The sequence below is a fragment of the Zootermopsis nevadensis genome, unplaced genomic scaffold (genome assembly GCF_977971745.1).
Source record: "Zootermopsis nevadensis isolate Lab colony 2312 unplaced genomic scaffold, Znev_1.0 Znev_ptg000001l, whole genome shotgun sequence".
Taxonomy (NCBI): domain Eukaryota; kingdom Metazoa; phylum Arthropoda; class Insecta; order Blattodea; family Termopsidae; genus Zootermopsis; species Zootermopsis nevadensis.
The window spans coordinates 2124343-2137484 of record NW_028259133.1 but is presented as its reverse complement, the minus strand read 5'-3'; the positions used below and the strand labels follow the sequence as shown (position 1 = coordinate 2137484).

At 39.9% G+C, this 13142-nt stretch overlaps 2 protein-coding genes across 2 annotated transcripts in view; one reads left to right on the top strand and one right to left on the bottom strand.

The window, feature by feature from the left end:
- DNAlig3 (DNA ligase 3) overlaps positions 1-13142 on the top strand; it is a 281323-nt gene that overhangs the window by 246285 nt on the left and 21896 nt on the right. The gene's annotated exons all lie outside the window — the stretch shown is intronic.
- TfIIFbeta (transcription factor TFIIFbeta) lies at positions 4528-12914 on the bottom strand. Its single transcript, XM_022085798.2, has 7 exons — positions 12529-12914; positions 9878-9951; positions 9134-9285; positions 7727-7813; positions 6582-6706; positions 5874-6017; positions 4528-4809 (listed from the first exon to the last, which is right to left on the bottom strand). Exons 1-7 carry the CDS (start codon positions 12604-12606, stop codon positions 4675-4677), a joined length of 795 nt encoding a protein of 264 aa, XP_021941490.1. The 5' UTR covers positions 12607-12914; the 3' UTR covers positions 4528-4674.

Genomic DNA, 13142 nt, shown 5'->3' with positions numbered 1-13142 from the left:
ATACAGAATTTTTCAAAAATTCTTAGTTTTTTGCGCGTTTTGGACGATTTCCCACGTTTTTTGATTTTTCGAAAATTTTCGAAAAAATTGAAATTTCTCAAAGGGGTACCCCTTTGAAAATTTTCAAAAATTGTCGAAATTTTAAAAAAATTAAAAATGGCTGCAAATGGCATGAAACGCATAGAAAACTGAAAATTTTCGACATTTTTGACAAAAATTTTGAATACAGAATTTTTCAAAAAATTTTAGTTTTGTGCGCGTTTTGGACGATTTCCCACGTTTTTTGATTTTTCGAAAATTTTCAAAAAAATTGAAATTTGTCAAAGGGGTACCCCTTTGAAAATTTTCAAAAATTGTCGAAATTTTAAAAAAATTAAAAACGGCTGGAAATGGCGTGAAACGCGAAGAAAACTAAGAATTTTCGAAATTTTCGAAAAAAAATTGAATTCAGCAAAGACGGGTGAGGTACAGCCCTAAACAAGCAGAGAAGCCTTGGACAAGAAATTCTCAAGACTTGGGACAAGTGACTTCTCAAGACTTGGGACACGCACTTCTCAAAACTTGGGACAAGTGACTTCTCAAGACTTGGGACAAGTGACTTCTCAAGACTTGGGACAAGTGACTTCTCAAGACTTGGGACGAGTGACTTCTCAAGACTTGGGACAAGAACTTCTCAAGACTTGGGACAAGTGACTTCTCAAGACTTGGGACGAGTGACTTCTCAAGACTTGGGACAAGAACTTCTCAAGACTTGGGACGAGTGACTTCTCAAGACTTGGGAAGAGTGACTTCTCAAGACTTGGGACAAGTGACTTCTCAAGACTTGGGACAAGTGACTTCTCAAGACTTGGGACAAGAACTTCTCAAGACTTGGGTCGAGTGACTTCTCAAGACTTGGGACGAGTGACTTCTCAAGACTTGGGACAAGTGACTTCTCAAGACTTGGGACAAGAACTTCTCAAGACTTGGGACGAGTGACTTTTCAAGACTTGGGACGAGTGACTTCTCAAGACTTGGGACAAGTGACTTCTCAAGACTTGGGACAAGAACTTCTCAAGACTTGGGACGAGTGACTTCTCAAGACTTGGGACGAGTGACTTCTCAAGACTTGGGACAAGAACTTCTCAAGACTTGGGACGAGTGACTTCTCAAGGCTTGGGACGAATGACTTCTCAAGACTTGGGACAAGAACTTCTCAAGACTTGGGACAAGTGACTTCTCAAGACTTGGGACGAGTGACTTCTCAAGACTTGGGACAAGAACTTCTCAAGACTTGGGACGAGTGACTTCTCAAGACTTGGGACGAGTGACTTCTCAAGACTTGGGACAAGTGACTTCTCAAGACTTGGGACAAGAACTTCTCAAGACTTGGGACGAGTGACTTCTCAAGACTTGGGACGAGTGACTTCTCAAGACTTGGGACGTGTGACTTCTCAAGACTTGGGACAAGAACTTCTCAAGACTTGGGACAAGGACTTGTCAAGACTTGGGACGAGTGACTTCTCAAGGCTTGGGACATTTTCGACAAAAATTTTGAATACAGAATTTTTCAAAAATTTAGTTTTATGCGCGTTTTGGACGATTTCCCACGTTTTTTGATTTTTCGAAAATTTTCGAAAAAATTGAAATTTCTCAAAGGGGTACCCCTTTGAAAATTTTCAAAAATTGTCGAAATTTTAAAAAAATTAAAAATGGCTGCAAATGGCATGAAACGCATAGAAAACTGAAAATTTTCGACATTTTTGACAAAAATTTTGAATACAGAATTTTTCAAAAAATTTTAGTTTTGTGCGCGTTTTGGACGATTTCCCACGTTTTTTGATTTTTCGAAAATTTTCAAAAAAATTGAAATTTGTCAAAATTGAAAATTGAAAATTTTCAAAAATTGTCGAAATTTTAAAAAAATTAAAAATGTCTGCAAATGGCATGAAACGCATAGAAAACTAAGAATTTTCGAAATTTTCGACAAAAATTTTGAATTCAGCAAAGACGGGTAAGGCACAGCCCTAAACAAGCAGAGAAGACTTGGGACAAGAACTTCTCAAGACTTGGGACAAGTGACTTCTCAAGACTTGGGACGAGTGACTTCTCAAGACTTGGGATGAGTGACTTCTCAAGACTTGGGACAAGAACTTCTCAAGACTTCAGACAAGTGACTTCTCAAGACTTGGGTCAAGAACTTCTCAAGACTTGGGACAAGTGACTTCTCAAGACTTGGGACACGCACTTCTCAAAACTTGGAACAAGTGACTTCTCAAGACTTGGAACAAGTGACTTCTCAAAACATGGGACAAGTGACTTCTCAAGACTTGGGACACGGGCTTCTCAAGACTTGGGACAAGTGACTTCTCAAGACTTGGGACAAGTGACTTCTCAAGACTTGGGACACGCACTTCTCAAAACTTGGGACAAGTGACTTCTCAAGACTTGGGACAAGTGACTTCTCAAGGCTTGGGACAAGTGACTTGCCAAGGCTTGGGACAAGTGACTTCTCAAGGCTGGGGACAAGTGACTTCTCAAGACTTGGGACAAGTGACTTCTCAAGACTTGGGACAAGTGACTTCTCAAGACTTGGGACAAGTTACTATTCAAGACTTGGGTCAAGTGACTTATCAAGGCTTCGGACAAGTGACTTCTCAAGACTTGGGACAATTCCAGCGTTTTTTGATTTTTCGAAAATTTTGAAATATTTCAAAATTTCTTTCAAATTTCACGCCACGATGCCATGCAGAACCGATCGCCGCTGGACTGTGTCTGATATACTGTGTCTCTGACGTACGCTGTCTGTGCGGGATGCAACACGTAAGGCAGATACCGTGACGGGCAGGGACACGGTCGGCCCCACATCGAGCCCTGCATAGGCCGGTTGTGCAGAAACCGAGGCAGTCGGCAATCGGAAAGAATCGATGCCGAGTCCGGCAGAGACAGGGTGAGGCATTCACCGAGGCTGGTATGCATCTCTTGGTGAGATTTTTTAAAAAAAATTAAAGATTTTCAAAATTGTCTGAAAAGCGCACACCAAAAAAAATTGAAATTTTTGGGAAAAAATTTGAAAGTGGAATTTTTCAAAACTTTTGGTTTTGTGCGCTTTTTGGACAATTTCCAGCGTTTTTTGATTTTTGAAAATATTGAAGAAATTTCAAAATTTCTTTCAAATTTCACCCCACCTGATGCCATGCAGGACCGATCGCCGTCGGACTCTTGTCTGATGTACTGTCTCTGACGAACGCGGTCTGTGCCTCACACGGTCTTCTATAAGCCTAGGTGCGGGATGCAACACGTAAGGCAGATACCGAGACGGGCAGGGACACGGTCGGCCACACATCGAGCCCTGCAGAGGGCGGTTCTGCAGAAACCGAGGCAGTCAGCAATCGGAAAGGATCGAGGCCGAGTCCGGCAGAGACATTGTGAGGCATTCACCGAGGCTGGCATGCATCTCTTGGTGAGAGATTTGAAAAAAATTTGAAAATTTCTTTCAAATTTCACCCCACCTAATGCCATGCAGAACCGATCGCCGTCGGACTGTCTGATGTACTGTGTCTCTGATGAACGCGGTCTGTGCCTCACACGGTCTCTTACGTGCCGTCTTCTATAAGCCGACGTGCGGGATGCAACATGCAAGGCAGATACCGAGACGGGCAGGGACACGGTCGGCCACACATCGACCCCTGCATAGGCCGGTTGTGCAGAAACTGAGGCAGTCAGCAATCGGAAAGGATCGAGGCCGAGTCCTGCACGGACAGGGTGAGTCATTCACCGAGTCTGGCATGCATCTCTTGGTGAGAGTTTTGAAAAAAATTTCAAAGTTTTCGAAAAATCAAAAAACGCTGGTAATTGTCTGAAAAGCGCACAAAACCAAATATTTTCGAATTATTTGAAAAAAATTTTGAAAATATTTTCAAATTTCTTTAGTTTAGTGCGTATTTTGGACAATTTCCGGTATTTTTTGATTTTTCAAAAATTTTGAAAACTCTTCATAATCAACCCCACCTGATACCTGCCAGAACATATCTCAGCCTATATCGGACTCTGCGCTACCCTATCTCTGACGGGCATTGTCTCTGCCGGAGTCGTTCTCTGCACGATCGTAGCACAATATGACCCGGTCACTGCCAGGCTGTCACTGCATTGACCGCGTGAGGCAAATACCATGCCAGGCAGAGCCCAGGTAAGTAGAGTCTGAGTGTGGAAGAAACCAGGTGAGGCAGAGACCGAGTCTGGCGAAGACCATGTATGGCTGTGATAGTTAACTCTGCTAGAATAAGAATGAACTTCACTATTTATACCCACGGAACACTAACATTCTGTCAACTCAAGTATTATGATAAGTTAACATGCAATAAATACAAAGGGATTCAAGGCACAACAAAATGCTTCTTTACTCATGAGAAAGCTAAACATATTTTGTATGTGAAAACCCATCCCCAAACTCACTTCTATATAACAAAATTATGTGCCAAGGACTCTATGGGGCACATATGTAAGGACACATACTTGGAACCAATAAAAATAAATAAATAAATAAAATAAGATTGGAACCTCTCCAATAGTTTTTACTATAGCACATAAAAATGTAAACAAATCTATTATAACAACATTCTGGTTGTACTGAAGTCATACTGCAACTTACTGAGCCATTTGTATAACACAAAATGTAAGAAGAAGGCTGTGCACTCAGTCGTCTGAGGATGCGGGAGCCGGTTCTGGCTCTTTGTAATGGCGATACTCAGGCTTCAGCTCCCACATGTTCTTGTGAGGATTCCTAAGGTTGTAGTTGCACACTTCTTTCAAGATCTCCTTCAGGTACACCTCATAAACAAAGAAAATACTATTACTTTGAGTTTGGAGTAGTTTCTAAATGTCCACACAAAATTTCATGGAAATCTGACGAGTCTCTCAACAGTTATTAAATGTATAGACAGGCATGATCAGTGGCGATATATCCAGGAGTGTCACGTGAATCTGCAGAGGATCGCGAATAATGATATAATCATCAACTCACCTCATGACTCTGAAGTGTTGATGGCTCTTGAACCATCAACAGCTTTCAATTTATTAAAAAACACCTGAAGAAAAACAAACTATTTTCAAAAATTTATGATTTCATCAAGAAATAAACATGGCTACTTTGTCAAACTGGAAACAGTGATCAGACTGTAAGATGGTCCGACATACCGGAATCGACTACTACCGAACATGGTGGCAATCACAACTGACAGTCACAGCTTGCCGACACTTACGACTTTAGAAAGAAAACTTTCCCAGCAGACAAATTTCTGCCACAAATTATTGTGAGAGTTTGAGAAAGGGAGTGGATAACTGAGAAGCTCATTCTCAAATGGTTGAATGTGGTGTGGAAAACGCAGCCTAGCGCTGTGATGTAACACGCTGTCTTGGTTTCAGACAGCTTTCATGGATATATGGCAGAAACAGAAAAAGGAAAGACTTCGATCTTGCTGTAATCTCCAGTGGGACGACCAAGCTTTTGCAAACTTTGGATGTTGTCATTAATAAGCCATTCAAGGTTACTTTCTGGTGGCATTACAGCCATGAAGCACAAACTGAGATGTAGCGGCAGAATAAAGCGAACGCAATTGCCGACAGTGTGCGAAGAAACTGCGGTTACACCGTACTTACACAGCATCATGACGAGATGTGTGAATAACGCAACACTCTTTTAATGCCACCTGTTCTTCTTTTTGTATTACAGTCATAACGATATAGTCAACAGTTATAAAGGCAGATTTTCATGAATAATTGCAGTATACGATCCAGCAAGTAAAAATAACTGCTTCTATATTTACAATTAAAGCTCTGAATTTACTTTAATGGAATTCTGACAAGAATATTTTACTTTTCCCTTAAAACCTTACAATTGGCTGACGGGTAATCTTCACGAGGTCTCTAATGTTGTAGTACTGGTGCTTCTCAAAGGCAGCAAACAGCATCTCAAGTACGCTGTCCTTGTCATCACGAGCCTTTTTACCTTCTGCCTTCTTTTTCTCTTCATACTCGATCTGAAAGCGGTAACCAAAAACAAATGAGTACGCCATAGCAGTCCTCCGCATTTACTACCTTTCCTTGATTAAATCTCAAAAATTCAAGACTTGCACATGCCTAGAACATACGTAACAAATGCCTCACGTGTAAATTAATTCAAGATATTTTTAAAGTGTTGGCCAATTTATGTTTTGAGCATAATTTTTCTCCACACAAGTCAACCTCAATCCTCTTAGTTTACGATACCGCATCCACTGCAGTGGTTATGAAGCACAGACTCAAAATAAAAAAAAAATAAAAAAAAAAATGGTGAATCATAAACGATGGGAAAGGAAGAGGTCATGGCTTATTTTAAGCTACTATTTTGGCATTCACTACAAAAGGCTGAGAGAATCCACAGAGACCACAGCCAAGAGAGCAAACTTCTGGCGGAGATTTGAACAGGGACACTCTTGAACGTGAGTCTGGATCATTACTACTGATCTTCTCCTCTCAGGTTCCACATATTCACTATTTACGATCACTATGTACATGTACATCTATGCTATATCAAGTGCCGGTTAGGATTAAATATAACTTACGTTATGCTTGTGGTCTGACACAGGTTTGAAGTTCTGAACTATCCTGTCAAGTTGCTGAACCTGCCTCACAGGAACAGAGGCTTTGCGAATAGTCTCCACTTTTAACTTCATGTAGCAGCTATCCGCTGTAAGGACATAGAAATCAGTAGGTGGGTAGTCCACTACCGCTGCCTTTAATTCACGTCAAGTAGGTGATGCAATTTCACAGCTATCGTGACCCTCTGAAACACATCTAAATAATATAAAAATTCACTTCCTACCCCAAAGAAAACACAACGGACTTCCACTAAAAGGATCATTTTGTTAATACGCAATTAGTACAGCAGAACGAAGTATTTAATAGCAGTGTGCGTGGAATTAAATTGACCATTTTCGTGTTAAAATGGCCATATTTTGATAATTTTTAAACATACTGTATTACAACAAAATACATGTTGAAACAATAGTTTACTTTATAAAAATCCAATGACATTAAACTTGTTTCAGCATTTTAAAATAAAAAAGGAATGCAGGCTATTATAAAAAGCTGAACAAAAATGTACATTCATCTCTCAAGACGTGCGGAACACGCAATGAAAGATTTGGCCTGATAACCGACACAGGAGGTATGAGATCTCCGAAAAGTCATCTCAAAAACACTTCATGGGTGAGCATACAACCACATTAGTTATGAACTATAAAGATGTCAGGACAGCTAGCTTGACTAAATGGATGGACCATTTTTTGTTCATTTCCAAGTTTTGTTTTAAACGCCATAGCTCTTGGCCGGCATATCACGTGTATCAACAAAATGCTTGTTTCTGCTGTAAATTTCAAAGCACAAAAGCTTACGTGCATTTCCTTCTACACCAACATGAATAAAGACGTAAAGCAAGTTGGTAAGATGACGCTATTAACTTTTATCTTCCCAATAAACAGTACTGGTCCGGGAACATCATTTAGACTTGCCCTGTATTAAAGAAAGTAATTCATGTAGTTACTACTTTACTTCTAAATGATAACAAGGGAATTCAACTATGCTAACACTGGTCACTGCCACAAAATGTACCAACTTTCTTCTATTTTGAAATTCTTTCTGAGCTCAACATTTCAGAATTCAAATCATTCATCAGTTTCTGTTTGAATACTGTGTGTGTACAACTTACCATAAGGTCGGCACTCCAACTTCTGCACGATTCTGCCTTCCATACTGAGTTTTTCAGTTTCTGGCACCACGGAATCTGAGTTTGAGGCTGTCAAGATAGAAATATGTGAAGAAAAGAATCGTTTATTTTATGTTCAATTCATAAGTATATGGTGAAGTTGGTAAATAGACTTCAAAACTAAAATAAAAGTCATAATACAATTCCTATTTATTCAAGATTCATTTAAATGTTGTCCTCCAATTTATCTTCCAACCCAGAAGACAGAAATCTTCATACTCTGATGACGGAGGCAGTATGACCTCTGAAACGTTGGTTAACATCGACCAGACTACACAGCGCAACAACCCAGAAGACAGAAATCTTCATACTCATCGCCCTGATGACGGAGGCAGTATGACCTCTGAAAAGTTGGTTAACAACGACCAGACTACACGGCGCAACAACCCAGAAGACAGAAATCTTCATACTCATCGCCCTGATGACGGAGGCAGTATGACCTCTGAAACGTTGGTAAACATCGACCAGACTACACAGCGCAACAACCCAGAAGACAGAAATCTTCATACTCATCGCCCTGATGACGGAGGCAGTATGACCTCTGAAACGTTGGTAAACATCGACCAGACTACACAGCGCAACAACCCAGAAGACAGAAATCTTCATACTCATCGCCCTGATGACGGAGGCAGTATGACCTCTGAAACGTTGGTAAACATCGACCAGACTACACAGCGCAACAACCCAGAAGACAGAAATCTTCATACTCATCGCCCTGATGACGGAGGCAGTATGACCTCTGAAACGTTGGTAAACATCGACCAGACTACACAGCGCAACAACCCAGAAGACAGAAATCTTCATACTCATCGCCCTGATGACGGAGGCAGTATGACCTCTGAAACGTTGGTAAACATCGACCAGACTACACAGCGCAACAACCCAGAAGACAGAAATCTTCATACTCATCGCCCTGATGACGGAGGCAGTATGACCTCTGAAACGTTGGTAAACATCGACCAGACTACACAGCGCAACAACCCAGAAGACAGAAATCTTCATACTCATCGCCCTGATGACGGAGGCAGTATGACCTCTGAAACGTTGGTTAACATCGACCAGACTACACAGCGCAACAACCCAGAAGACAGAAATCTTCATACTCACCGCTGTGAAAACCTCAAATCTTACATAACCCAGAAGACAGTAATCCTCAAGAATTTGTCTATTGTTTGCGTAGTTGCACACTCTAACAGAAATAATTATGCAAAAACAAAAGATACTTTGAGATTCATACTCTACTACCACTACGGCTACCCAAAAATGCTTATCTAAGACACTACTTAAATAGCAGTCAGGATTTGATACCAGGTAACTAACCAGGACAAAGTTAAAGAAATGTTAACATACGTGTGATATGAGAGAAGATGCCTAGTGTCTGGCGGGTAACTGTAGAAACATCGAGGCGGTGATCACGTGGAATGTTCTCCTCCCCAGGTTCCTTCAAGCACAGCACAGACTCTGATAACGTTAGCGACACCTGTGCCTTCTGCCCAGGATTCCTGATTTGTCAGAAAGAGTAAACTGGTTCAAACATCAAATAGCTTTGTTTTTACAAAACAATAAGTTTTGTGTACGCAGAGGTCTTTGTTGTCTCCATCATCAGGGTGGTGATGATGGAGGCAACAAGGATGTGTGAAACACTGGAAAACTTCTACCAGACTACATGCCGCTACAATCCAAAAAAAAAAAACAGCCATCTTCGGACTCACCAATGTGAAATCTCATCATACTTGATAATATCTTGTTAGCACGTCTTTGTACCCTGAGTCACAGTTTTATCTCGTATTTCATTTTTAAATGCACTATGCAAACTCCTTCATATATTTCACCAATTTGAAAATAGGCAAAGTTTTTAGTGGTGAGAGCACCACATCTAAAATTCTCCCTAAATTTCTCATCCTATGACAGCTCTCCGTCCAGTACGCTTGCAGACCATATTACTCTAAGAGAATCCAGAAACTTCTGCCAATACTGACTACTTGAGTCTATCTTATACGAGTATATTTACAAAACGAAAATGCAACTGATAAAAGTATTAAATAAGAATGGAAAAAATGAACTGTGCTAAAAGAAAGATATGACTTCACTTACTTTGATATTTTTAGTTTCCCAACTTCAATATTACCAGGTGCTTTCTCCCATTTGTTTGCAATGTATTTTGGAACCTGGAAAAGATTAAGAATGTAATATCTCACTACAAGTGGAACTCATACAAATTACATAAGCAGATTAGCACAAACAAAAAGAGCCTTCTACAAAGAGAGAAGTCTACTAGTGACAAACATTGACCTGGAATTAAGAAAGATTTTTCTGAAGTTATGTGTTTGGAGCACAGTGCTGTACGGAAGCAAAACATGGTCAGTGGGAAAGCCAGAAAGAATGAGGTTAGAAACATTTGAAATGTGGTGCTATAGAAGAATGTTGAACATTAAGTGGACTGATAAAGTACGAAATGAACTGGTCTTAGACAGGATAGGCGAAGGAAGAAGTCTATGGAAAAATCTTACGAGAAGAAGAGATAGGAGGCATCCAGGATTGGTTAATTTGGTAATGGAAGGAGACAAAGATTGGAATATGTGACGCAGATGTTTGAGGATGTTGGCTGCAAAAAATATGTGGAAATGAAGAGATTGGCTCAAGATAGGCGAAAATGGAGGATCGCATCAAACCAGTCGAAACAAACATAAAAACACAAAGGCTCTTGTATAAGCGAAGCTCACAGGGCCAAATGCAAAATTTAGCAAATGAAACAAAGCCAGAAAGAAACCAACCGAAGTCATGATTTGCTGGAGACCAAAACTGTATACTGTGCGTTTTTTCACGTCAAATTTTAAATGCTTGAAGTTGTGCCAAGCACCACACCATGAACACGTCATTCTGTGGCCGCTGCTCACTCTCATACACAATGGACAGGAGTGTCTGAATGTGGTGGAAAAGAGAAAGACCCTGCCATGAACCAAACCCTACCCTTCCAGTCTATAGCTAGTCGCTATCCTGATCCATGATACGTTCTTAATTAACACATAATTCTTGTGCAGGACTTTACAAATGGTATACCTACCCTTTGTTCACATTGTTATGTGATGCAGATTCCCTCCCACTCTCCCTTTTACAGTTCATTTATTAGTACTGCCAACATGAGAAGAAAAAAACTTTAGTGACTTGACAGTCAATGGTTTTCAGTAACAGTGAAATTTTTCTGTAGTTGGAAGTGATAATAGGAGAAGAATGATACTGTAATGACAGTATGCAGCTATACTCATGTGTTTTGTTAGTGTTGCAGCTGTGTTATGGGAAGAAAATCAATACTCTTCATCACTTAATGACCAAGATGAAGTATGTGAAGTTTGTGGTACATTCTGATGGGAGTAACAGACTTCAATGGAGGAGCTTGCAGATCTGACTCTCGGCGAAGTTGTCTTGCTAGCGCACTTTTTAGTGCACACATTTCCACAGTCAGATGCTGTGACAGAATTTCACAGAAATTCAGTTAACAGGTGCCAAAATGGTATAATTCGTATCAGGAAATGATTGCCCTTCTCCCCATGTCACACAAATGTGATTGCAATTATACACAACCGTATGTATGTGTATTCAGCTTCCTCACTCTGGTGATGCTATTCAAACCGAAGTGTTTTTACATATTCTATGTTAGTTATGCACAGAAAATGTGTAGAAAATAGTTTCATTATGGAACAGTCCAACAGAAAAAAAGTGGACCTGCAACCATTCTATTAGATTTCTTGGAATTTTGCCTGCTACTATATATAGCTTCCCCTCTGTAATATTTCTATTTGCAAACCAATGTCCTACCAGAAGAAGGTTCATTTGCTGTAAGTGCCTTCGTTTAAGTGTCACCATTTATACTGCTGACCACAAGTAACAACCCAACTTCCTCCTCAAGGTTCTATGGACAGTTTCTTACTTGAAAAGGTTTTATTTATATGAAGTTGTTGGTACATTTTTACAACTGAATATTCCAGGAACTTGTTTGTATAGCCACTGGAAACAAACTGGCTATACTGGATCCAATTATAATGCTGAATAGTACATCCATAATGACATAGATATGAGCAGAAGAGAGCTAGCTGGAGCAGTGCTTTACTGAGAGACTGACTTTGAAATTACATATGGAATTTTTGTTCCAATGCTATCATCGGGGCAATATGAGGGTGGTAATATAAAGAGGGGTGCTGTATCAAGGTCTAACTGTATACAGCCAACAGGCTACATAGCACAACACATAAGAATTACATATACATTAATACTCCTGTAAGATTCTGTTCCTAAAATGTTTCTAAAATAATTGTAAAATGCTATGATTTATCTGCAATTAGTCATTTTAGAGGAAAAACTAAAGCTACAGAATGACTCAACATGAATGAACTGTGTTAAGAACTGAAAGGTTAAAACAGATGAGTAAGACGAGATGTGGTATAAGCAACGATCACAATTCTCACGTATGTGCAATATAACAACATAACCAAATTTAACCTAACAGAACCTAAAATGAGTCACATGTCACTTTCACAGACCTGTTCTTCAGATCTTAACATGAGCTTCTCTTACGGTTATAAGCCCAATTATAAACATATTTTCTTATGCAACTAATCACCGTTACGTACTGCTACGGTATAATCAGTACACACTGAGTAAGTTTTTGACCTATCAGGACGCATTAGCAACATTTCTCAATGAACAAGACTTTTCAGAGTAATACTCAAGACACAAAATACACTTACCTTGACAAGCCAGACACCTCTGCCTGCATTTGAAAGGTCTAAATCTCTGTCAACGTGAAGGTTTGAGGTAGACATCATATAAAAGGACTCCACGAAAACTAAAGAATTAACGACTCTAAACTTTTACGAAAGACCAACACCGCAAACGTTTTACAGTCCCCAATGTAACATTAATTATAACTTTATGTCAGTTACTTTTACTCAAACACTTGTTCCATAACTGTGAATTCTTACACAATAACAGTACACTCCAATACCAAAGCTACATACTACACATTTCGACTAACACTACTCCAGCTAACATCCACATACAATCCACACAATTACAAACACACGTAATACAAACATGGATAATACCGACGTAGAGATCGGTATCTCAGTGTTAAAAGTTAGCAACACAATAGTGACGCACAATCTGAACATCATGCTGCCACCTACCCACAGCTGACAAAATTACGAAGAAGGATGTCTTCTGGGCTCTTGCGCCGTGTAGTCTGGTAGAAGTTACCGACGTTTCAGAGGTACTTACTGCCTCCAAGCCGCGCGATTGAAAACGGTTAGAGTTATAGGAATCTGACAGTCAAGGATGATCCTAACCCTAACCAGTGGGGATT

Bases quoted from the DNA above. Each gene is read 5' to 3' on its own strand.
- TfIIFbeta (XM_022085798.2), bottom strand. From the start codon at position 12,606: ATGATGTCTACCTCAAACCTTCACGTTGACAGAGATTTAGACCTTTCA. The intron at 9,286-9,877 runs GTAAGTGAAGTC...CTGACAAATCAG, and splicing joins GGGAAACTAAAAATATCAAA to GAATCCTGGGCAGAAGGCAC. The intron at 4,810-5,873 runs GTAAGGTTTTAA...TTTGTTTATGAG, and splicing joins AGATTACCCGTCAGCCAATT to GTGTACCTGAAGGAGATCTT.